The sequence below is a fragment of the Lissotriton helveticus genome, chromosome 12 (assembly GCF_964261635.1).
Source record: "Lissotriton helveticus chromosome 12, aLisHel1.1, whole genome shotgun sequence".
Classification (NCBI taxonomy): domain Eukaryota; kingdom Metazoa; phylum Chordata; class Amphibia; order Caudata; family Salamandridae; genus Lissotriton; species Lissotriton helveticus.
Window position 1 is genome coordinate 720,432,233 of NC_136073.1, and position 27,369 is coordinate 720,459,601.

Here is a 27,369-nt window from a genome sequence, read left to right on the forward strand (position 1 = left end):
GTCAAAAACGCCAACTGCCAACACCTTCAGTCCATGAGTAAGGCACTATAGATAGTCAGGGATATTTGCCCACGCTTTTCCACCTCTCCCACTTGTTCCATTTGTGGTTCGGAGACCTCGGCAAACATCTCTAATTCTCATCCTGGTGGCTCCTACATGGATCAAGCAACCCTGTTCACCACCCTTCTCTCCTGTCCTTAGAGCCCCACGAGAAGCTAACCAACTAGTCAGACCTTCTCACCCTGACCCAGGGTGCAATCAGACACATAGACCCCAGACCACTCAATCTCAGGATGTGGCTCTTAAAGTCCTTGGGTTGGCTACCTCAATCTGCCTCATGAGTGTATGACCATCCTCAAGGAGGTCCCAGACCGACAGCGCGGACCTTCTATGCGGCCATATTGAAAAGATTTGTCCACTGGTGTCTCCTTAAACACATCTTCCCTCTCAAGGTGACAGGTTAAGTCCTTGCCTGCTACCTACTTCATTTACAAATGTCATACCTCACCTACACACCTATCTAACTTCACTTAGCTGCATTTGCTGCCTACCTTCACAATAGTAAACACACTTCACTGTTAAGGGTCTTTGTCATCAAGTGAAACTGTTTTCTTGGAGCAGAGGTGAGGCTCAAGCGGTTGTCTTAACCGGTACAAGACCCGTATTCAGTACTCCAGAAAATAGGACTGCCTGTCTTGGTGCAACGCCCTAATGTCCACCAGGTAATTGGAAAAATAATTAAGGAAAGACAGGCCGTGCCTAAAAATGGTGGCTTATTTCAGGAATAAATGTTGAACAATTCTCTACATATCCATTTATTGAAATCATCAGGATTTGACCCTGATGTAACAAAGGTGCTGCCAACACGTTTTTTGCCCAATCTGGCGATCATGATCGCTGAATTTACAACATAAATACGATTGGAACAGTGTTTTTTTTAATTCTTTGTATATGGTTACATATATATAGGGTTTTTTATGCTTATGGTATCTATCAACCTTTAGAAATCCCTAGGCATGCCAGCCACATTAGGTGAAACGTGTTGGCTACACCTTTACTGTACATACTAGACGATAAGAGGGCCCTCATGTATTACACTTACTGGACATAACCCTTCTGCAAAACTCTACAGCTTTTTGTCTTTCTCAGTAACATGCAAAGGCCATTCTCCCCCCAAAGCTGGCATATCCTGGTGGTCAGTCAAATGCATTCAGATATGTTCGGCTAAAACCAAGAGCAATTGCCTGCACCAACCAGACCCCACTCTAGCCGCAAAAAGGTGGCATCCGCTGCATTCCTATGTAACAACCAATTAGCAGACATTTGTAGGCAACATACTCCACACACTTTCACCTAGAAATACTGTGTCGATGTGATAGCACACGAATAAGCTAATGTTGGCCAGGGTGTTCGGCATTCAATTTTCCAGTCGTCTGCACATCCTCTGGCTGGTCATTGCTTAGGTAATAACTGCTTTACAGTCTGTGCAGTGTATTTGCAGTCACACATTCTGCAATCTTAAAATGTTACCCTGTAAGCATGTATTCCTGGCATGTAGTGCTGTAGATTCCCACCTACCCTTCCTCACTGGAAGCCTCAAGTTGTTGCAGATGCCATTCTTCTTTGTTTTTGAATGGTCATCTCCTTTTGTTTCTATCTGCTCCATTTCATCCTCACCGGCCGTGCAGTAATGCCAATCTAGAAATGGAACTGACGCTCATGTGCATTACCAGTAATAGCAGGAGTCATTATAGCATGTGACTTAAAATAATTTGATTTAAAACAAGTTGTACACGTCTGAGTCCAACACTAGATGGCAGTAGTATGCAGAGCATGTGACTCTAAAGCTCTACATGCTATGCACAGATACTTGCAGGGTAAGAAACATTTTCCTTTCTTCTATTTTTATTCTTGAAGTTAGAGGGAAGCATTTTCTGAGAGATATTTTCCCTTCTGTGACAATTAATGGCAGTGTTACTAGTGCATATGTTTATTTTTTAATAATTTCCGCAGTCATTGGTAAACCACACTTACATTAACAACAGTGTTTAATAAAGTTAAACAAATGTAATGTACAACTAGGGTCCTGATTTAAAGTTTCTCACACTGGTTATTCCGTCACAAACATGACTGATATCCTATAGATTTTGCTGCAAGTTCATTCTATCCTGGGGCACTTGTAATAAGAAGGGCTGCGTATCCTTCACATTGTTGACAGAGTACCCATCCGCCAAAATCTAAATCAGAATTACCAACACATGGTTTGGCTTATATGAAGCAAGGCCACACCAATAAAACAATTAACAAATCAAAACGCCAGTACTGCACCTTTCTTTAACCCTTTCATTGATCGGCAATGAGTCAAGCAAGTACCATCACATTCACAGATGACATAAGAGCGAGGTTCTTATGATTTTCTTCGATTGTTTGAGAAGGTAAGAGGATAAGTGTTGCAGAGAATGTGTGATAATGGAGTTTCATATAGAGGATATTTAGTAAGACAAGATTATTTTTCATGTATTTCAGAAATTCTTGGTCCTGAAGAGAATCCCCGTAAAGGGAGGGATAGACCATGGCGTTTTAGGCCAATCAAAAGAGAAAAAATCTTTTTAATACTTGAGTTGTTTTTTAAGCTGTTGATGGCCTTGTGTTTTTTAAGTTATTTCTTCGCTTTTGTAAAATTGTTGAAATTTTGTGTCTTTCCAGGAAAAGATTCTGTTGAGGCACCCGAGGGTGGGTATTTGTGTGAAAGAAGAAAGTGTTGTGGTATGAATGTGGTGATTAGTCTAATAAGAGTCAAGTACAGTGTGTGTGATTTGTAGGAAGATTGTTGAGAAGAGTGTGTGCAAAGTGGAATTCCAAATGGGCTTCCAAAGGGCAATCTAGGGGGGTGAAAGTTGTTTTGGTCAAGAAAATGAAGTATTTATAACTTGAGATGTTATGAATAAATACATGTAAATTGGTATAAACAAAGTTTTGATTAAATCAAACTGAAAAAGTGGTTATGATGGTACTTGTTTGACTCATTGCCCATCAATGAAATGGTTAAAGAAAGGTGCAGTACTGGCGTTTTGATTTGTTAAAAATCTAAATCAGGCCATATGTATTTACACAATTTAAAATAGGAGACATAGTTAACTTACAGAAATATTATATTCAAGACATTCCCTGTTTTAATGAAGTAACAAAAATAACTGTCATGTTTTGAATAGGGAATGGTTGACAGAACCTTTGAATAACTGGTAAAACTTTTTGGGATGCCACCTTTCTAAGGTGTTTAACTTTAGAAGGAAAGTTTTTAAAAATGTATCAATTACTCTATGTGAGGCAATGGGGTGTATTATGTGGTGTGGTTGTGCAACCTCAATGTGTAAATGCAGGTACCAGCTTCCTTAGGGTCCTTGGGTTTTGTATGGGTAGCTGTGGCACTCAGCAGCAAAGCTTACACAGAGGAACAAGTGTTAAGCATTTAAACAGCACAAAATAATTTATGAAATAATTCACACTACACTCAAGAAATCCGACCTTCATTTATAAGAAGACTGTATTTTTATGAGAATTTAGACACTAGAATGAAAAAGATCCACCAGAGGTTTCCGGAGATATAGATTTTAAAAGCAATACAGTTTCACTCAACTATCTTGAGAGTTGTCAGCACGTCTCTCCAGGAGGGCAGAAGTCTGTCTCGGGGAGCAGGATCGGGAAGGCACAGGCGTTTTAAAGGCAACAAAGCGGTAGCTTCACTAAAGCTGCACTGTGTACACATTACATTAATTTCAACTTTAGATACAAGTCGGCCTTACTGTAATGAGTTGTTTGATACCTTGGAGTGCCCACTTTGGTCGCACCGTTTCGGAGTTAGCACAGCTGAGGGGTCAACGTGTAACCCTGCACTCGTCAATTGGGTGACCAAATCTTTCCACAAAACAACGGTAGTTTTGCATGTCCTGCCGGTGTCATATGTTTCACCCTGCCTTTAGGGCTCGGTAAGCCTTTCAGAGGGGTAACTTACACACATGTCCTGGGGAAGTGGTGGCTTTGCAATTGCAAGCAATGGCAAAGTTGGGCTAGCAGTGCATGACTGCTCTACCAGTCTTTAGTGGTGAACTGTGGGATTTGTTTTGCTTAGGGGATCTCCAGTGTGGCATAATCAGTGCTGCAAGCCCTGGGCCCCCCCCTCTAACGTACGTGCCCTGGGTACCAAGGTAACATTTATTAGGGACCTACAGGTAAGTTAGCCATTTACGATTGGATGTAGCCACTTCGACATACAGTTTTAGGGTCAAGGCACCGATACAGAGGTCTGGTTAACAGGCCTTAGTGCACTCTCACAAGTTGAAAAACCAGCAGCATTAGTCGAAAAAATTTGGGTTGACCATACTAAAAGAGGAGTTTCCTTGCACTTCATAGTGGTTTAATTATAGAGTGGTTTAAATGTATTGTTTTTTTAAACTAAACAGCTTTTTTTATCAAAGAGGTTATATGAAGAAAGGAAAGAAAGAATAGTTATAATGTCCATACATAACATATATTTAATTTCCAGTTCAATATTTTATAATCCAAACTTTAATGTATGTATGGCCCACTCTCCCCATCATCACTTTCACACGTCACTCCGGACCTCCATAACACTTAAATGTTTCTATATCTTTTGTCTTTAAATGTTCCTGATCTCTCATCTTCATCTTACATGGCATCTGAGCCTAAACTAGTTCCCATAAGTATTACATCTCAGATCCCTCTGTTAATCATATATTTTAAAAATAATAATAATAATCATGGCATTTATTTCAGTCTTAACAGTTGTGGAAAGTAATATCATTTCACAGTATTAACAGATTTTGTTTTTGTCCAGCAAAACTTATTTTGGTGATATATTGGCTGACAATTGTTTACATTACAGTAGTAAAATGAATAATCTCATTAGATTTTTTTTTCCAACAAAATTAGTTGTTTTGTATATATGTTGCTGGGTGTAAGCCTTGGGATTCAGTTGGTTGAAAGTAATTCTAGACTGAAGAAAGACATGGTTGGCAATTGAAGCCATAGCACAGTTGTGTATTGTTCAGTTCATTAGCTGTATTCACTGATTCAGTCTCAAATTGGTTTTCAAACGATCCTTAGATCTTTTTCATGTAATTTATTGTGTGACTTTTTGTTTTTTCTAGTGTGATGAGTTGTTCCAGGACTTGGAAAAGCTGAAATCCCGACCAGCTTACTTAGGAGTTTTCCTGCGATATATTTTCTCTCAGGCTGATCCCAATCCTTTGGTAAGGCAGCTATATTGTTGCATTACTTGTTTAGAGTATGCATGATAATGTTCTGTGACAGGAGTTATTTATGCAAGTAGGAAGAAATTGAGCATGTTAATCCATATTTGGAGTATGTGAAGGGAGAAATGGCCATATTTATTCATTCTGTACAGAGATTATACTTCTGACTTTCCTCTCTTTTTTGTTTTTCTAGAGTTAGCTCCATACTTCAAGCATTTCGCTCTATTCTCTACTCCTTGTCCCTCAACCACTCCTCTTGGATCAAACATACATAACAATCATATGAAATTGCGGTCTTAGTTTAGGGGTGTAGGTACCCATCTTAGGTCCATAATCTTTGTCAGGGTGAATTCTTAAAGTCACTAAATTAGCCTGAGTTCAACCCCTTGTTAGCTTTGGCACAGAGCAGACAAGCTTAACTTAGAGGCAATGTGTAAGTATTTATGTAGCACTAAAACATTATTAAAGTTAAAATACAAACCCAATATAAATCTCAAAACAAAGTAGAAGCCTAAAGCAAAATGTAATAAATAAAATCACATCAAAACTGTAAAAAATCCAATACAGGAAAATAGAGATACGAACTGGTAAAATTTAGTAGAAATAGCCCCAAGAAGTGAAAGTGCCAATGGAAGTCGGTGGTTGCTGTAGAACACGACCTAGGCAGAATTTAAAGCTGACCTCAATGGAATGTGGGCCGAACAGACTAACCAGGTTCGTCCTGGTCAAAGATTTTACCTTTGGCTTTTAGTCCTTTAGGTCCTAATGCATCACAGGAATACACTTCTAAAGCCCCTCAGGGCCTCAGTGGAAGCACGTAGAGATTCACTGGGCATCAGGTAGAGGCCACAACATAGTCCAGTCCAGATTCAGTTGCCAGTGCTCGGCTAGGCGGGTGCAATAAAATGCCTCTTGTAGATTGTTGTGTCTGTATAGCTTTAACAGGAGGTAATCGTTATGACACTTGGAGTTGACTTCTTTGTCTTGGGTAAAAGAAGGAGAGCAAGTACAGTCTTCTAGGCTCTTCTCAGGTCTCAAATAGCAGATTCAGTCCTCGTCTGATCTTCCACAAGTCCGGAAGGGTGCACTGTGGTTACCATGTACTAGGGACATATAGGTATGTTAAATATGTCAATCAGAAGTATACCAATTTGACCATGTGGAAAGGATGAACACATGCACTTTACATCAGGTTATTTGGGATAAAGTGCACAGAGTGCTATAGTCATCAAAAATAGGGTTCAGTAAAAAGGCAAAGAATTTGGAGTGACCATCCGGAAAAGGCAAATTTCCAACAAGAAGCAAACAATTCACACATTTCTAAGTGTGTGTTCGATATTTCCACTGGCTCTTCCTAATGCTCTGTTGTGTCACCTTTCCGATGGTACCTCTCCTTAGTGAATCTCTGCTAGAGGATGGAGTGTTGGATCATCTTGAGGCTGTGGGCCCCACCACTGGGCACCAGACAGTACTTCTGCCTAATGGGTATGCAGAATCATGGGTTTACATCCTCTTTGCCAGATTTTTATGGAAAACCTACACCCAAATAAATTCTGATACCCTCTCTCATTTCAAAGGGGAATGACAGCAGTATCTGGGCAAGTCGGCATCCAGAGAACACTATCAGTCCTGGATATTTCTGAAGCCTAGAGACCCAAGGGAATTTCCTATCCAAAATTTCATGCAAACATCAATGAGTGTCTAAAATAGTATTTTTCCAATGCTCCTGTGACAGAAATCTAATGCTCTTCGAAACCAATGGACATAGTGTTATTTCCCTGCATTACGTCGCTTAGCGTGATAATGCGGTCCCCAATGTGTGGGTGGACCGAACACATTATGTCATAGGAATGACCAAAACCATGCAAAGACCACATTGACACTACATTAACTACACACAGTCCACCTTTTGACTGGTACTGTTTTTAGAAAAAGCATGGCAACTCTGGGTGGTAGGACTTTTTGTCCCTTTGCAGATTCCAGAACTTCTGTGATTGGTAGATTTGACTGGGTGTTGAATACTTTGGGCCCAAATACCACAGCTACCCACATCTTGCGAAAAATGTAAATTCAAATGGAATTTCTAGGTGTAGGCTTGTTGCATTTTGTGGTTTTTCCGGTTACTGGTGCTGGGCCCACCCACTGAAGTGGAATACCGTTTTATTGGGAGAAGTGTGGTGTTATGCAACAGTAGAACATTTGTTAGTATCAAATTAATTTCTCTCCATTCGTGGCTTTGAAATCTAATTCAGTGTGTAGGAAAAAACACATTTTGCAAAACTACATCTGACTGATATTATGCGTAACCCGCAAATTTAGTGTCATGTGAATCATCACTGATCCTGAACTCAGTTTTTGGGATCCTTTAAACACGCATAGCTTTTCTTCATCCCAGAATATAATTAAAAAGATTTTACCTTTTGAATTGATGCATGCTGAGTACATAATAAGAAATCCTAAGCTGCGGCTCGGTTAATGACTCCTGGATATTACATGTTTTAGACAACCAGCAAGCACTATGAATCTCTGGTCCCAGAACAGTCTGATGGACTTAAAAGATTTACTTCTGTAGACCACATTGTGTCTAAAAATACAAATGAAAACATTTTCACTTGTTTTTGTTATTCCTACTTCCCTTCATTAGTTTTTTATTTCACTGAGTAGTTAATTTGCTAAACCTCTGAGCTGTGGACACCAATTAGCCTTTGCTGAATTCAGAGTGTTGTCCACTTCTTAGAAATGTACAGCTTTCTGTGTTCACCCATGGGGTTCTCACCTTTTACTCCCACACACTGCAAGTATGTAAAAACTGCAAAAGTAGAAAATATTGACTGACACTTGGAACACTGCACAAACCATGGTAAACATGTTTCTGGACCCTAGGGTAGAGCGCCTCTATGCTCTCTGGGACCAGAAACAATGTTCATCCTGGGCAGAGGTGTCAAACCGCCTCCCCAGGATGGGCCAGTGCTCGAAGGAGAAGCTTCAAAGGCCTGCTGCCTTTGTATTGCGTCCCCCCACCTCTGCTACTAGCAACAGATGGCAGCTCCTGGTTTAAGCCCCCAGCTTTCTGTGTTCACCGATGGGTTTCTTACTTTTTACTCCCACACACTGCAAGTATGTAAAAACTGCAACAGTAGAAAATATTGGCTGACACTACTGAACAACCCCTGGTGGAATTGTTTATTAAAAAAAAAAAAATGTTTTTACTCTACTTGTTCCTGAAACCTGGGATGAGGACAATCTTGGCACATCAAATCTTTTGTTGATGTCATTCTCTGAAAAAATAATACCCACAGTTCCTTGCGCAGCATATTTTCCCTTTCTTCTGTGAAAAAAACCCAACTTTGGTTACCTTGTGACTATTTTCTCGATTCCCTCCAGGGGGAATTCAAAAATCTCGGTCCCTTTAGAATCCATTACAAGTGAAAAAGGCACCCAAATTTGGCCTGAACAGATTTTGTGGATAAAAGGTTAGGAAGGCTTCAGCGCAAACTGCCCCAAATATCAAAAAATGCACTTAACACTGGGAGAAGAAAATCCTGTTCACTTAAGGGTTTAATAACTAGTCATTGCATCCTTTTACAAAAAAACCTTACTGGTTCTGTATTTTTAAAGATACCATTCAAAATATTGCATCCTATTGGTGTGCTGCACAGGAAGAACCCCTATTTGAGGCCCGGGGTTGTCCAACCAAGCATAAAAAGATCTGGGGCAAATGGACGAACCTCTGACTCCCCGTCAACAAGAGGATCACGTTCCGGCTCCTCACCCACGCACACAAGTCTCTCCACGACCTGGGCCCCAAGTACCTCAACGACCGCCTGACCTTCTACACGCCCACCCGCCAGCTACGGTCCACCAGCCTCGCCCTCGCCGCCGTACCACGTATCCGAAGAGTCACCGCCGGAGGACGATTCTTCTCCTACCTGGCTGCCAAGACATGGAACTCCCTCCCCATCCACCTTCGGCTGACCCAGGACCATCTCGCCTTCAGGAGACAACTCAAGACCTGGCTGTTCGAGCAGTAGCAACCCCCTTCCCCCAAGCGCCTTGAGACCCTCCCGGGTGAGTAGTGCGCTATACAAGTGTTATGATTGATTGATTGATTGATTAGAACGGAGATCTACCTGTGCATACAATAATTCTGTTATGCACTGTGGTGGAGAACTGGTGCGCTCACTCATGTACAATCAATGCAAATGTACTATGAAATATCATGGTCCGCCGGTTAAATGTGCCATACTACTATTTGTTGTCCTTCAAAATCAATAACATTGTTTATAAAAAAATCTCTATATATATATATATATATATTGCATCCTTTTAAACCACCACTAAAGACAATGCATGTTCACGCAGCAACAGAGTCATTTAAAAGAAAAAAATATAGGCCATGTTGCCCTTTCGAAAATGATACTTTAAGAGGAGCATGGGCTTCTTTACTGGTTTATAGCCCTGCTAGATTCTTCAGCAAGGACCTTCCGTCCTGGAAGTTGCTTAAAATGTGTCTTTTTCATTATTTCTTCCTGAAGCTTAGTCCTTGTTCACCAGAAGTATCCAACTGTTTCATTATTAAGAGTCACTTATGTTCAACGAAAATCATGCAGAGCTTCTTATATTGTTATTGTTGTACACATCAGGCAAGACTGTACTAGTGGTCACCTTGTGCAAGATTACCAGCCATGATCGCCTCGGTATATTTTGTGCTGCTGGCATGTCCCTGTGAGGTGAAAAATGACCAAGTCAACGTGGCACACTGCCTGGGTGCCATGCCAGGTAGCACTGCCTAAGATATAGGTATGTCACCCCTCTAGCAGGCCCTAAGGCAGGGTGCACTATATCCCATGTGTGGGCATATCTGCATGAGCAGATATGCCTCTACAGTATTAGGGTCTATTCCTTCATATTGTAAGTGCCAAGAAAGTACATGGTTTGGGAACTTGACAACTCGAGGTCCACAGCCCCATGATGGCTTCAATGAACCCTTAAGTGTTTGGTACCAAACAGCTCCCTGTAATAGGTCCGCACTAATGCCAGTGTGAAATTTTTCAAAACATGTACTCAGAGTGCACCTCAGAGGTGGCCCCTGAAAACCTACCGACCTTGGTGTGGGCACTGACTGGCTGTAGGCAGCCTGCCACACACAGACATGTTTCTGGACCCCTGGGTAGAGAACCTCTGCTCTCTGGGACCTCTGCTCTCTGGGACCAGTAACAATGGGATGTATGACGTTACAACGCATACTTTTACCACGAGTACCTTTGCAACGCGGTTTTTACATCGCATACCATTACAACGCATAGCGCTTTTGGGTGTTGGATAGTGAATAGTTTAATTTACTATTCCAACTCCAGTCCCCGTGGACACTAGGGAAGGTTATTGGATAGTAAATTAACCTATTCCCTATCCTAGAGCGCCCCCCAGCGCAATGCGTTGTAATAGTTTGCGTTGTAAAAGTTGCGTTGTAATGGTAGTTCGTTGTAAAATTTTCGTTGTAAAGGTTGTATACCGTAACAATGCACATCCTGGGCAGAGGTGTCAAACCTCCTCCCCCAGGATGCCAGGATGGGACAGTGCTCGAAGGGGAAGCTTCAAAGGCCTGCTGCCTTTGTAATGCGACACCCCCCCCTCCCGCCTCTGCTGGTAGCAGCAGATGGCAGCCCCCGGTTTCACCGCACTTTGGGCGGTAAAATCAGTAGGAGCATTTAGAAAGGTTAGGTGGTGTGACCACTTTTGCCAACTCCACCCCTCTGGTAGAGGAGGCGAAGTTAAGCACACTTTTCAGTCTTGAAGATGAGGAGGCACCTCCAGTCAGGGCTAGGTCTATGCCCCTCCCACAGGCATAATAGGGGGCATATTACGGGGTATAGTCACCCCAGGTAAGGTGCCCATTGGCCTGCCTACTACTCCCCTAAAACTTCTCCTAAATTTAGTATTTTGGTGGCTCCCTTAGGCCTGGAAAGTAGAGTTGATGGACCAAAGTAGAAGACTGGGAAGATGACCGCTGAAGGACCAGGAACTGGTCCACTGCAGATAAAACTCGACAAGACCCCCACCACCTGAAACCAGTTCGACCACTGGGTCTGCTGTACGTCTAGAAACCCTGCAAGGCCTCCAAGAAACCCCAGAGACCTTCCAACCTTCGCCTAATTGCCAAGAACCTCCCTTCGAATTAGAGGCTCTAGTCCCCAACGTCCACCAGTACAAGAACCACAGCAGTGATGACCGACACTTGTGTCGACGTGACTCTGCCCTGCCAGAATAAAGCATCCCAGGTGGATGGCCTCCACAACCTTGCGGGATCCTCTCGGCCGAACGACCCAAGGTTTTCCCAGCTCCGGACTAGAGAGCTCGTACCCTCATGTAAGTGGCCCTGTCGGTCTCCTCCGGTGCCTTCTGCACAGCCTGCCCAACCGTGACCTCTCCATGAAGGTTCGAAGATGGCAGAACTCCTTCACTCGATCTACAGCAGTACTTTTAGGCCATTGGGGGTCAGTTAAAAAATTGTAACTAGCAACACCCACAGAATTTGACTGCAATACTTAACTTGTAAAAAGAAAAAAGCACACCAGCCCAAAGTTTTTTCTTAGGAGTTCTCTGATGGAACTTTCAAATACCAGGGTTGCCAAATACAAAGGCTGCCTAGTCTCAGTTGCACCTCATACCTCTTTTTTCACTATCCTAGATTTCCAGTCTCTTTATCAAACTCTTCAGGTTCTGTTTCATCCCTACTTTCTCTTTGACTCAGTTTTCCATCTTTTATTTACTCCTTCCTTCTCGCATTTCTGCCTTTCTCTTCCACGCTTTAAACTTTGGACCAAGGTCTGAAAATAAGTCCTGATCCCCAACATGAATTTTGGTGCCCTGCACCTGCAATGACCTCCCTAAATTAAGCACAGATCAATTGAGAATTCGACAAAGTTTAAAAACAAGTGTGTGATTTGTGAAGCACTCACTATTTACAACTGCCATCACTGTGCCATGTTGAAGTACTCCTCTTGTAAATTTGTCCAGCTTTTTCCTCTGCATCTGCTTTTTTCTTATCAATTTGATTCAGTTTTTCTTCATTCAGCATAAACAAGCCATAAAGATTCACATAATTCACAATTTCATAAATATGTAAACAATTTTAAAAGCATAATTATTAATGAGCACATTTCAAAATTCGTAGTAAATCCTCAAGGACATATCTACACACAGAGCTAAATATTCAACAGTGGGCTATCAAAATGTCCTTATTTCAAGAGCAGACTAGACAAAATTAATTACAGCCAAACAAGTTGTAGGAGATAAGAGCTGGTGAATATAAACAAGCACAGGCCTGCATTGTCTTATATCCGATACACGTGAGCTAGGCAGTAAATAGCGTTTCCTAGGGTACATATAAACTAGATAAAAAAGCACGAGGTGCAATGTGCTGTGCGAGGATTTATTATCCTATGGACTACATGGGCGTTCGCGAAGGCAGACACCAGACTTGCAAAAAGCCACCAAAACATGCATGATATTCAATCTAAAATGTGTGAGATAAAAAGAAAGTGTTGTGAATTGATTATAAAGGAAAGATCAGGCTCCATAATCTCCGGACTTGAAACAATAGCCTGTGATATCACTGTGGGTTTACTACATTCTCTTGTTATTTCTGTATTCTCACACATTTTGAGAAACAAATCGTTTATCATCATTTCTTTATCTAATATTTGATTTGCATGTTCAGAAGTCCTACATCTTCTACTCCTTCCTCATTGTTCTTTTCTCCACAGCGATGGCCTACCACCATTTTCTTTAAAAGGGAAGAGCCACCTTACATGTTTTTGGGACACTGAATGGGTCACTATTTAAACTCACAGCATTGTCCGTCATTTTTGTCAATGTTTCTTCTATCCACTTTTGAAATGTTAAAAGTTGAATGTCAACTCTTGGGAGCCTGCATCTTTCTCCCTCGTCGTTGTTCTGGGGACACTTTTCAAGTGGAAGAGCGTTTCAAGTTACTTTATTACTTTTCATGGATGCATATCCGTGGGTGCTCCAATTAAAGTTACAATTACTTTCAATTCCCAATGAAACGTTTTGTGTGGACCATTTTCTTAATTGGTGGTACCCAAACACACATTGTTGTGGATAACACAATGAAGAATGAAGTAAGAACATTAGTGCTTCTGGACAAGTGTTCTCTCTCAAACATCATTTGTATAGAAATTCATGTTTGGTGCATGTTTGATGTCATCAGTAACTTTGGTCTTCTTTCTCCCTTCCTCTCTTGCACTCCACCCTTCTGGCTCTCAACTCCCTTTCTCTTGTTTATGTTCCTGCTCTTGTTTCCATCTCTTCTGCCCAAAAGCTCTTCTATTTATGTGCGGACGTGTGCCAACAGATGAGCGTCAGAGATGCAAGGACATTGGGGAAGGAGGTTTCTGCCATTTTTCTGGACAAAAATGCGGTAAGAGCAATGTTTTGCAAATACAGATATCTGTGCTAAATTGGCACCAGAAACTGACCATTGCCTAAAATGTCAGCCAGCCTGGTCTGCCAGAAAACTATTTGACAAATGTCCCTGAAGGAGTAGACAAATGTAACTTCTGAAAGTACATTTCAGTAAAACATACAGGATAGAAACATCTGCTTATATCTACATTAGGAAGGTTATATTCCCCATGGCAATCTAAGAACCCTCTGTCACTTTTAACCCACAATCACAGGGAAAGCAGAAGGCAGCAAACACTAACTAATGTCCACTTCTAACTTCAATTTGTCAGTGCCTGCTTCTAATAATAATAATAATTGTTTGAAGGGGTGGTGTCTAGTGTGTCATTAATCACGAGAAATGTATTCTGGTTTTCTTTATACATGTAGACATTGTTAAAAAAAAAAAACCACTTGCAGCACCATTTATCTATTATCTCTGTAATCAATGCAATCAACCTGAACACGGCCTTGAACATCTGCATAGTTTGAAGTGTCCTAGGTGTCTATCGCATCTTTAGCAGATGTTTATTAGTTTACTGAGCAAAGGTATAGACGCTTCATTTTGTAATGGTAAACTAGCCTTAAGGTCGTTTGAAAAACCTGATAGGTATGCCGAAGAATACATTTTTTAAAAAGTGATATTTTTCCCTCACAAGTGTTTTAAGTGTCTTTTCAATGAACAGTGCCTAAAAGATGTTGGTTTAATCGGCAACAAGTTCGTTTTATGTTGAATTCCTGAGGATAGTCACAGCAGTTGCTTATTTGCACTGACACAATGCCACAAAATTCTCAGTGGTTGACAAGATAGTTGGTTTTACTCGCTCAGTTATCTTTATTTGTGCTATTTACTCTCAGTGGGATCAGCAATGTTTTCATGTATTTTGTAAATACGCCTTGAACAGTAATGCCGTTGAGTATTTAAAAACTGGGGCCAGGTACATGAATGTCTCCCCTTGCCCACACAGACTCATCTAGAGTACCTTAGGAGGTACCTGGCAGTAGATGGCTGAAAGCAGAGCAGATTGTTCTGCTAGGTGTGATACCTGGCATGAGTGTACACATTTATACATTTCATTTTTAGGTCTTGCCTAGGCAGCGCTTGCGCTCTCTGCGAGACATGCTGTATTCAGGATATGGGCATAAAGCTCCACACACTTCCCACCCATCTTTTTAATTGGCTTCTGTCCCTGGTAAAGGGTGGCTTTTCAATGGTCAATAGGCTTAGTAGTCCCTCCTTAGTACTGCCTTGTCTCTTCTTGTTACCTCCCATGAGGACATTCCCTGTTACATGTGTGGTTACTCCCTAAGTTTTAATTACAGCCTCAAGGCACTATTTTCTCTAAAGGCTTTAACCAGGACACACACTTGGTCCTAATCTAGGCTGGCAGTGGTTACTTCACTCCGTAGAACATCTCCCATTTATATGAGACTGTCTATAAATTCCCCTTCAACAGCCCCACACAGAGTACAACCTACTCCGAAATTAATGTAATAATTATTTTGTCATATATCAAAGTATAATTGTATATATGAACATAGCTATTTAAATGTACTCGTAGTACTGTCTTGCATGCAATGCATTATGGTTAGGGTGGATTTACCATATCTTCTGCAGGGTGCAGTACCATATGTGACCAAAAGATGTACCCTTTTGGCCACATATGGTACCCCTGCAACATGGCTAGGTAAAACACTTCGCCATTTATAATGCCAATAACTCCAACTTTGTAGACATGCAGTGCTGGTGATTTGCTCACTAGGGACCTCTAGGAGCATCTTGCGGTACTGCGTCTAGACATGCAGTGCTGGTGCCTTGCTCACTAGGGGCCTTTAGGAGCAGTTTGCGGTACTGCACCGAGAAATAAATAAAAAAAAAAAACATGCTGTGCTGGTGCCTTGCTCACTAGGGACCTCTAGGAGCAGTTTGCGGTACTGCACCGAGACATGCAGTGGTGGTGCGTTAATCACTAGGGACCTCTAGGAGCAGCTTGCGGTACTTCACCGAAACATGCAGTGCTGGTGTCTTACTCACTAGGGACCTCTACGAGCAGCTTCTGGTACTGCACCAAGACATGCAGTGCTGGTACCTTGCTCACTAGGGACCTCTAGGAGCAGCTTGCGGTACTGCACTGAGACTTACAATGCTGGTTACTGGCTCACTACGTAAGCATTTGCAATGCACACAGCCTTGCATTACGGAAAATATGAGCTATTGGCGTTGCATTAATATTTGCAGCGACAATACCTTAAACTGTCAGTAATGCGAAACCTATCGCAGTGCAAATGCTTGTTTATATGAAGTTTTGATTTGTTTCTGGTAGACACCAGAAACAATTAAAGGGAACTTAGAACTAAAATGATGTCAAACTACTCACATGGTGGTACCTCACTCCCACTAGACAGCACAAAATGTTTGCCATCCAGGATAAGTGCTAGGAGGGTTGTGGAGAGTGTAGCACTAATTTCCACATGTGGTGATGGTGCCCCCAAAACCAATATTTCTGGTGGGCTATCCTTGCACTTTTACTGCCATAGCAAACGCTGCACTTCCATTTGAGCCATTGGTGGTCATGTTGAGTCACTCTGGCGCCCAAGGGCAATACCACAGGACCTCTTCACTGGGAAAGCTGATCACCCACATCCTAGTAGCTGCCCGCCTAATTAGAGCTCAGGTGTGGAAATCACCAAGCGCACCTACACTCAACATGTGGTGGGAGAAAGTATGGTCCATCTATATTATGGAGAAACGTTTGACAACGTTTCATGACCGAATGCACAAATTGGACCCGATATGGCACCCTTTCGTAATGTACATGCGGTGGGAGAACGGGTTGGTGGGGGAACCATTATGGTCATGTCCCAGACTCTATGTAGCTCAGGTGTCTTTCAAGAGACTGGCCTGGATAATGGCCATCAAGAGGACGGTGACGGCTGCCGAATATAATTTGTAAACCTTTTCGCCCACCTGCATGATTTTGCAAATGTGTAACTATGCCACTGTACGAGTGTACATTTGCCAATGTCAGTTTCACTGTGATATCAGTGTACTCAACGAACGTGATGGAGTGCTAAACCTTGCGTGCACTTTTCGACCGCTGTTAATCCCAAAATAACGTTGCTAAAGAACTAACAAGATGTTCTATGGCCTGTCTAGTTGCAGTAATAGAAGTAATAGAAGGCCCCAGTTTTTTGCTTTGTTTGTTTTAAAAAATGTATTATTTCTTCAAATCAGCGCAAATTCTATTTTGAATACTTGCATTAATAAACAGTTGCATTAACAATCATGACCACATACAGTTTGGTAGAATGATTGTATTAAGCACCATAGAAATTAAACTCTGAAAATCAGGGCCATCTAACTAGCTGTTCTCTGAATTTGGTCTTCCGTGGTTTCTTACTGCTACTCCTGAGGCGGAAGCCGGGAGTTGTGTTGCGTGCTGTACTTTTAAATAGAAAACTTTAGTTTGGCAATTTCCGCTTCCTCCAGAGGCGCTTCTTGGTGGCTTTAGCTGCAAGTGCCTGAGGATAGGCAGCTGCCCCATAACCCCTGACTCCTTAAAGAAGCAGCCCTCCTCTGAGATGCAAAAGCCTTCCTCGCTGACCTCCGAAGACGGTTTCCTTATTAACGCAAGATCCCTAGTTAAAAACAATATTGCTTTCAGGGACTTCGTTTCCGTTAGGAAGCCCTCTTGGGCCTTCATCACGGAAACTTGGGCATCAGAATTCACAGGTCCCGAGCTCGTGAATGCCATTCCTGAGGGCTATGCCCTAGCACGGATGGATAGAGTTGGACGTAGGGGAGGAGGACTGGGCATATTGTACAAGAGCTCTTTAATATGTCGCACTGAATTCCTCTCCACCTCCTCAGACTCCTTCCAGGCTATGTATTTTTCTCTTAATTCTTCTCCCACAGTCTCCTTTTTTGGCCTTTTGCTCTACAGGCCCCCGGGCCCCAGGTCTGTTTTTAGCTACGATCTGTTGAAAATCTTAGAACCCTTCATTGATAGACCCAATATGACCCTTTTGGGAGATTTTAATTTTCATCTTGAAAACACAAACTCCAGTGACACCTCTTCCTTGGTAGATTCTTTGGCTTCCTGTGGATTGCTGCAACTTGTGGATAGCCCTACCCATCTAGCCGGGCATACGCTGGATGGGTTTTTTTCAAAAGACCCTAGGCTAGCGATAGGCTCCTCTATTCCCCTTTCATGGTCCGAGCATCTGGCCGTCCCCCTTGAACTTAAAGTTCACCACTCTTCCCCCTTCGACCTTAGGAAGGGGGAACTGAAAAGGAACTACAGGATGATTAAAAATGAGACCCTTGCTCCATTTATGACTAGTCTCAGGTCCCCCTCTTCGAGGGATACCAATTCCGCTGCTCTCGACTTTTTTAACACCATTGCAAGTGCAGTGAATAGCCTGGCCCCTGCTAAACATTACTCGGCCAGAAAGAGACCTTCAGCTCCCTGGTTCTCTGATGCGCTCAGGTTGTTAAGACAGGGCTGTAGGAAACAGGAGAGGCTCTGGCGGACTCGTTTTGATCCCAAGGAGAAGGAAAAAAATAAACGTCTCCTTAAAGAGTATAAATCGGCGGTAATAGAGGAAAAGAAGGGCTATTTCGCCAATCTGACGGTCTCCCTCAACTCTCCCAGGGAATTGTTTAAGAATGTAGACTCCCTTTCTACTCTTCAGACACCAGACCCCATAGCGGGATCTCAGGAGGTATGTGACAAGATCTCCACTTTCTTCCACACAAAGATAGTGGATATCTATACCGCTCTTGAATCCCTAAACCGCGACTTGGGTGCTCCATCCCTCCCTGTATTTCCCATTCCCGAACGCCAGGTGAAAGAACTCGATAGTAGCCTCCTCAATTTCCCCCTTCTTACTGCCGAACAGCTAAACCTGCTCCTTGGTAAAATAAAATCTGGATCCCCTCTGGATCCCTGTCCTCTTAAGATCTTCAAAGACTGCAGGGAGGTAGTGCTGCCTCCCCTCTTAGAGGTGATGAACTCAGCAATTACTGAAGGTATTTTCCCCGCCTCTTGGAAAATGGCGGTTGTCAAACCCCTTTTGAAAAAGGCCACATTGGACCCCGGGGTTTTAAAGAACTTTCTCCCTATATCCCTGCTACCCGCCCCAGCAAAGATGCTTGAGGCACATCTCAATCAACATCTGAGCGCCTTTCTGGATGACTCCAGCCTGCTGGATCCTTCTCAGCATGGTTTCCGAAGAGCCCATAGTTACGAGTCTGCCCTTACAGTGGCTATCAACAATCTCCGCTCGAAAGTCGACAGGGGCCAGACTACCCTTCTGGTCCTGCTCGACCTGACAGCTGCTTTTGATACCCTGTCCCCATCTATCCTGATAACACCCCTCAGGGAGATGGGAGTTGAGGGCCCAGCATTGAGCCTCCTAACCTCTTTTCTTAACCAAAGAGAACAGAGGGTCAAGCTGGGTGAATTCCTCTCCCCCGTCAAACCTGTGCAGTGGGGTTCCTCAGGGTTCATCCCTGAGCCCCACACTTTTTAACATCTATGTGGCCCCACTTTCCAGGCTGGTAAGATCCTTCGGGCTGGAAGTGTTGTCATACGCTGACGACACTCAAATCATGGTCTCCCTCTCCCAATCGGTGAATATTTACGCTCTTAACTTCAGGAACTGTTTGGAGGCAGTCTCTCGGTGGATGATCCAGAATTTCCTGAAGCTAAACGGTGAGAAAACCGAGATCGCGATTTTCGGGGATAAACTGGACATTTGGTCGAGTGACTGGTGGCCTTCGTCCCTTGGAGTGTGCCCCCTGCCCTCTCATTCCGCCCGAAATTTGGGTGTACTTATAGACACCACACTTTCCTTTGACTGTCAGGTCAGTAGGACTGTCTCAACCTGCTGTGGTGTCCTCAGGATTTTGAGAAAGGTTGCACACTATCTCTCTCCAGAAGCCCGGAAGCAGGTTACTGTGGCTCTCGTCTGTTCGAGACTAGACTACTGTAATGCGCTCTACTCAGGCATTAATAAAAAGCTGATTCAGTGCCTACAGATGGTGCAAAACGTGGCGGCCAGGCTTGTTCTGGACGCCCCTAGACTCTCCTCAGCCTCTCTAGCCAGGAAGAATCTGCACTGGCTACCTATCCAGTCCAGGATTCATTTTAAGATCCTATGCCTCACCCATGGGGCCTTGCATGGAACAAGTGCAGAAGGTATTAGGTCCCTTCTATCCCCTTACTCTCCCAGCAGAGGTCTTCGCTCTTCTAATAAAAACCTTTTGTCTGTCCCCCGAGTTGTCAAAGCCAGGTGGGGAGGGAGGGCCTTCTCCTTTCTCGCCCCGAGGCTGTGGAACAAGCTTCCCCCTGAACTAAAAGGGCAATCATCCATCGTGCTATTCCGTAAAGAACTAAAAACATGGCTCTTTGTAGAGGCCTATTTGTAGTCCCGCATCGCTTCACATTACATGCTGTACCATCTTTTAGGCGCCTTGATGCCCTTGGGCTAAGTCGCGCGTTACAAGTCTCCATTCATTCATTCATTCATTCAGATCCTATAGTCATCTAAGAATAAATCCAAATCTTTTTCACTTGTGGATTTTCGAATCGTAATCATAAAGCAACAATAAAAAAAATAGGATTTGCCTTAATACGTGCCTCAGAACATATGTTTACTTACACTTCCATCACTCCCTCTCTGTCAACAAAGATCTTGCAGAAAACTTCATTTTTGAGAATGAGAGATGGAATGCCAATAGGATTGCTCTAATTAGTCAGTCGGTAAGGAAACAAAATCAATCAAGGCGATCCCTTAATTCTTATTGAATACAAGCTGCCTGAGAACTTTGGCTTGCTGATGGACAACATAATACAAAAGCCTTTGTTCAATTGTAGTTTTCAAAGAAGCCAATCTAATTATTATTATAACTTTCTATGGATGAACTTCTCTCAGTTAACTGGCCAGAATAGAGACATGGGTTTTCATAGGCCCTGCTAATTAAGGTTAGCAAATTATTTGTTACTTTTGTGCTCCCATTTTTAAACATTACCAGAGTGATTTCCTTTGTCATGATGTCATGATGTAGAAAAATGGTTTTAATTGGACCAATGCATTTGCCGCTCATTCCTTTATTAAGGCTTGAGAATGTGTGCCCCCGGTTAGTGCTTGGACCTGTACACTTCCATATTTTCATTCGGCAGATGGAGAAGTGCAGCTTATCTGTGGGCAGGAGAAGATGAAAGCATTGTCTCCAAGCTGGTCAATGTGCACTAAAATAAGAAGTCTAGCTATTGTAAGGTTGACCGTAATAATATTCAGGGATCTTTAAATGTGACTAGAGCATGCATTGCACTTGTGGATGTGAAGGGAGAGGGAGTCGCTCTACCGATAGTTTAATCAAGCAACGCAGTTCTAGCAAAACCACACCGCAGAATGTAAAATAGTATTCCAAAAAGGTTTTAACATTATTTTACAGCACAACATGGTACGCTTTTCTAAGGTCCAGAGTAGGAGTGCTATAATGAGGCCATTTTAGGCTGCAGCCTTATAGCACCACTGAAAGATGTCACAGTAGGTGCCTGATTACAACAGATGATCTTGTTGCTAGGGAATAGTGAGAGTAACCAACTTGTAAACTATCACTGCCTGGTGCTCTGAAAATCCTTGCACTAGGCCTGATGGACCGGACTGTAAGATGACTGCTGTATTGATAACGTTGTTTGTGGAAGATGGGCATACTTTCCTGGTGTGTAGATAGGGAAAAACAGAGGTGACCTGTTAAGAATGGGGCATCATTTATTTTCCCTTACTGATCGTACTGCTGTAATGGAGTGTAGTCTCAAACAAAGCGATGGGTGAGTGTCATTACCGCATGAGCCCCATCCTTGCCACAACTGCTTTCAGCCACTCTTAAACCATGCTCTGAAATTCCTGGGACAAACTGGGAGTTCACAGGAATAGCTGGATAGTTTTGATGGTACTGTCACCTAAATATCCACAAGCGATTGTGGATGGGTGAAGTTTCTGAAATCTGGAGGATGTTTAGTGAAGATGTAACGTCCCTTTAGCCTCTGTCTTTGCTGGTGACACAAAGATTGCAGCATGGGGCAAAAAAAGGTATTGAACATTTGGGAGGTGAATCATACTAGTCACATAAAGAAGTGATTGAGAAAAGTAGCAAAGCTGCTAGGGAGACTAGCACGTCTGGTGGGCCTCTTAGTTGCTTTTGGTTGCCACTGTCAGTATTGTATTTCAATTCATTAAGTACCAATGAACCTGCACACACATGTTGGGTCTTGTTTTGTTACCTTCAGAGCATTGCATTGCATTAATGTAATATTACTTCATTTGTTTTATTTTTTCAGCCTTTACGAGTGAAGGTCCCGGAGCCCTTGTTAGTAGACCTGGGTAAGGCATTGGTATATACACTAAGTTCACATCTTTACATTTTGTGTAATCAGTCTCATACATATTAAGGTGTTTTGGTCCTGCAATGTTGAGTCTGAATGTTTCTCAGTGTTCTTTGCATTCATGCTTACTAAGATCATACACAAAAAATATTTTAGCAGCTGCCTTTCTTTTTCTGTCATGGTCTTTGAAGTGACAGGATATGATAGCAACAACAGAAGAAACATACCATATGCCTATTTGGAGGCTATTTAATGTCTACAGTACTCAAGATTGACAATGAATTTAATGAAAAGAGTAAGACCAGTTGCTCAGCCCTTTATAACTATGCTTCTTCAGTTCTAGACATGAGCGATGAGTATTTACTCTGCTATGTTGCTGAGAAAATTTGCATGCAAGTGCCACCCCTTCATGCTGACAGTTCTTTTCTTTCTGCGTCTTCCAGCATGTGTCCTGACCTCCTCTTTCACATTTGTTGGTCCTCAATCGATTTTCAAACAAATTCTACTGTTCATGGGTATAATGCCCCTCCAAAAACTACAAGCTTTAAACTATGGCCTGACTGCAGAAAACAGTCACTGATCCGTATGAGAGATCTCTTTGGTGTTTGGGCTTATGCCTTGACTCTTAGTGACCCCTCATGCACGTGGAGGCAATCCAGGACTGCAAAGTTGTACATCGCAGAGCACAAGAAGAATTCATGGCCTTGCGCAAGTTCTGCGTTCAATGCAAGGTAAGGGCCTGGATCTGCTCCTGTGAGAAATCTTCACGATCAAAGACCTTTGGTTAGTCGAAATCCAAGCAGAAACAACAGAAGGCGAAGTGGAACTCTATTCCCAACTCGCCACTCTAAAGAGAAGTTGTGAGGACATTAAGCTGCCAGTCGATATCACTCCCACTTTCCATTTGAGCTGATTGTACAGCTAATCCCAATGCGCCCTATGTTCCCTGGACCATCGGCTATACCACAATAGGTCAAGGTCTTTAAGTTGCTACTTAAGTTTGGCCCTCTTTCTGCTCCTTCTGGCACACCTTTGGCCCCAAGGAAATGCAGAAGCCCTCAGTAGGACCCGTCCTTGGTGTCATCCAAATCCCTTGGATCTCTCACTGGTTCAGCACTGGCTCCTGTGTAGAATTCAACACCAACTCAGAAACCCACACAAGTCCTTTTCCATTGACACCAATGATGGCGAATGCCGATGTCCTACCTCAAAGCTGCGTCAGCTCTAGCAGGGTTGTGTTCTGAATCTGTTAAAGTGCAGATTCTTATGGACAAAACCACCTACACAAGCACTTGAATAAACAAGGCAAAGTGGTTGTCAAAAGGATTTATACCTCTGTTCATGAAGCAATTTGCGGGCAGTTTTAATGCCAGGGGCAGACAAGCTCATCCGGCAGTGCTTGGCAGATTTTGAATGGTGTCTGCATTTCGAGGTAGCATAGGGCATCTTCTGACAGAGAGTGCAACCCTGGCTAGATCCTTTCACCACCATCGAGAATGTGCAGAATCAAAACTTTTGCACTTTGGCATTTCTGTGAAAACTCTTAGGGAATGCATTCCAGTTGGAGTGAAACAAAGAATTCCTGTACGACATTTACTGCCCCTACTTCTCCAACCCCTGGGTCTGAGGAAGATCAGGAACAACCAGGACCAAGTCATCCGTGTGGCTTCGGATTGAGCTAGGAGATTGTTGTATACCTGGAACTTCTTGTCATGAGGATCTGTTCTCTGATCAGGCTGTGACTTCCGGAGGATCTTATGTCGCAGTAGCATGGCAGGGTTCTGCACCCAAACCTGCACGTTTCACACCTCCATGTGTGGAGATTGAGCGGAGGCAGTGGACCGTGTTTTATCTGCAGCCCGAGGTTGTGGATGTCATTCCTGCTGCCAGGCATCCATGTATAAAGCTCATTTGTGCTGGGACAAATTGGTCTCCTGGTGTGGAGTCTTTAAGACAGACAACTTAGAAGCCAAACTGTCAGATGTTTTGTTTATTTTGAGCACTATTATAGTTTCTTTGTCTGCCCTTTCGGTGTTTTTGCATTTGGCGGCCCAACCGTCCTTGATTAAATCACCTGTTGTGATGTGGTTTATTAAATGTTTCACACACATATGCTCTCAAAACAGTTGGTGATGCCACAGTGAGACCTTAACTTGGTTTTGACTTTCTTCATATGTACTGCCATTTGAGTCAGTGCACAGCAGCCTGTTGTGTCTTCTGACTTTAAAAATTGTTTTCCTCATTGCAATCACTTTATCTTGTTTTTGAGACTATCTTGGTGCCACCGCCCTACACCACCTTTTTTCTAGACAAACTGGTGTTGAGGACTTGGACTGGCTTCTTGCTGAAAGTCATGATTCCTTTCTACATTAGGTGATAGATCAGTCTTACAGCAACCTTTGCCCCGCCTCAGCCCTCGCAAGAGGAGTGACTCCCTCTGTTGGACCCCAAAAGAGCTTTAATATTTTACTTAGATCCTACAAAGGACCATCGAGTCAAGAATAAGCTTTTTGTGGGGTTCCATGGGGAGAAGAAAGGAAAGGCTTTGCTAAAAAAGACTTTGTCGAGTTGGACAGTCCTCTGCATTAAGATCTGCTCATCATTGACCAAAAAGCTGCATTCGGAAGGGCTGATAGCCATTCCATCAGGACTAACGCTGCCACCATTGCATTGCCACGCAGAGTGCCTGTCCTTGACATCTGCACCATACTGCATTGACAGCCAGATCCGACAGGAAGTGCATCTTGCCCGTTCGGTCCAGGATGATTTTGTGGTTTGAGCCTACTGTTCTGACCCTCCACGTTTTTGAGGTACTGCTTTGGTATCTATTCTAAAGGTGAGGAGTCTGCAGTTAGAAGTGTCCGTCAGAACATGTTACTTTTACTTAACTATTATAACCCTCTTTCTGATGGACACCTATTCTAGCTGCACATTCCTCTCTGCAATTCAAGGTAAGGTAGCTTCTGTTATATACATTCTCCAGCAGAGTGCCGATTAATTAAGGTAAGTAACTTTTTATTGATATTTATGGTATTGCCATTTGTCTCTCTCCGTAGGAATCTGATGCCCATATATCCTAATGGTAGAGAAACAGCCTTTAAAGAGACTGTAACTTGATGAAATGGACACCATAGGTGCTATGGTACTTCTTCACACATTATCTAAAAATAAACCAGCTTATAGTAATGATAATTTCATCACTTTTTGGTGAAAAGATTCGTGGTGTGAGAAAGAGGGCTTCGAAATGCAAGATCACCATCTAAAAGGTGCTACTCAGGGTCAGGTACAGAACAGCACACTGCTTGATTCCCTCATGAAGATGACCCCTGATCAATGAGAGGGTTATTTTAAGTTAGATGGGCAGGTTGGTTCTATTGACAGGCTACAGACCAGTTTGTTTTATGAACAAAAGATGTTTCCAATCGAATGTCCTAACAACTATTAAATTAACTATACTATTTTCAGTGGAAATCTTTCACCCCATTACTTATCTAAATCATTGCGTGTTAATTGTTCTCAGTTTTGCATTTTCACTGTGGTGGCCTTTGCCCCATGAAGCTTGTAATTTTCCATTGTGTACGGAATTATTAGCACTTAATGGTGTGTACTCTTATTTTTTGCCCAGAGTGATGAATTACTGTTGACTTCAGCTTATACTTGGCAATATTTTGACATTCGCACAGAATGCATACATTATTGGAGCCCTTCCCTTAGTCTTATGAAAAAGATCCTGACCTTTTGTTATTGTTCTGCAAATTGAACTCACCCATTAGACTTTTAGCGCAATCAGGGATCCTGCAGCCATAATGGTCTTCAGGATTTTGGTCTGCCTCACTACTAATCCTGTAATCTTTTCCCTCCTTGGAGAATTTAGAGTTGGTGTTTAACCCAGAAGGAAAGACCAAATAATGGCATTCACATATAGGAAAACAGAAGTTGTCATTCATGTTTACCAAACATTAGCAGTCTTCTGGACACTGGACAAAAGCTGACGTCTTGAACTTTGGAAGTTCAGAAATTAATTGGGATCTTTTACTTCTTTGAAGTTGCAGTAGAGCCCCTCTCAATTTCAAAGAATATACTGCCACTATGCTGATAATGGCCACTAGCAACTGAACATGTTTCGAAAGGCTCTTTTCGCAAACCTGTGTTGTGCTGGAGGGATTTAGACAAGCTCCATTGTATGTCAGTTAACTTTGATCATGGTTGACTGACACATGTCCAAATGTAATGGAATAAAAGGAGTCTGCCGCTATATGGAATGTCATGGATACAAATCTCTAAGCAAGAGAAGTCTTAATAGCCTCTCAGTACTAGCATAGGAGGAATTGAGTGTCATAGTTCTTTTTTTCTTCAGTGCCAGCATCCTCTTAGCGGATGAAAGCTACCTCTTCTCATGGGTGAAGGGACCATAGGAGTGAGTCGGATGAGGCAATTTGGAGCTTAAAGAGGTCTCAGTGGCAACTGCCTATGGTTTTTTGGCCATGGGCCAGTTCATCAAACTGCAGCTCCAGCATCAATTATGGAACTGGAGATAAACAATAACATATAAAAAATATAAAACACTACCGTAGATTGGGGGTCTGAAGGGAAAAAGTTTAAAGACTACTAAGTGTGTATTCCCTTACTATGAACTAGATACCAAAAAACACACTTTTAGTCTGATCCATGTGTATTAATTAGTTAATGTAAATGTTGCCTTATCTCTCTCAAACTTCAATGAAGTGGCATATATCACACATCAAGGGGAAACACATCCCTTAAGGATAAGACCCCTCACTCACCCGAAGGTGACATACTTCATAATATGGGGCCTCCTTACCAGAATTGAAAACCTAGTCAATGCTGGGAGCTGCTACTTCAAGTTCTTAAGGAAGGAGCTCAGAGATGTTTTTTGGAGAAGGATGGTAATCCCATATGTGAGGTGATAGGTGTAGTGAGGTTAGCAGCGCTGTGTGAGAATATAGAGAGTGAATTAAAACTGACTAGGTAGATTCCACTGTTACTCACTTTATTCTAGTGTACTACCTGACAGGATTAAAAATGAGACAGCACAGTGGTGTAATTGTATAACCACTGTCACTTATATGGTCAAAACCAACCCATCCACTTGATAGAAAATTGAAGAAGAACAGAATCCAGATGATATATCCAGGTGGAATCCTGGTATATTAGGAGATAGTAGTTGCACTCTGGCATACATGAAAAGTAATGTGAATGGACAGCTGACCAAC

At 42.6% G+C, this 27,369-nt stretch overlaps 1 protein-coding gene across 3 annotated transcripts in view; it reads left to right on the forward strand.

The window, feature by feature from the left end:
- The window catches only part of ARHGEF11 (Rho guanine nucleotide exchange factor 11), an 883,046-nt gene that overhangs the window by 424,577 nt on the left and 431,100 nt on the right, over positions 1–27,369 (forward strand). For all 3 annotated transcript variants that reach the window (XM_078670282.1, XM_078670280.1, XM_078670281.1), the window contains exons 13-15: positions 5,169–5,270; positions 13,618–13,716; positions 22,091–22,133. In XM_078670282.1, coding sequence (XP_078526408.1) covers positions 5,169–5,270; positions 13,618–13,716; positions 22,091–22,133 — 244 coding nt within the window. The remainder of the gene's footprint in view (positions 1–5,168; positions 5,271–13,617; positions 13,717–22,090; positions 22,134–27,369) is intronic.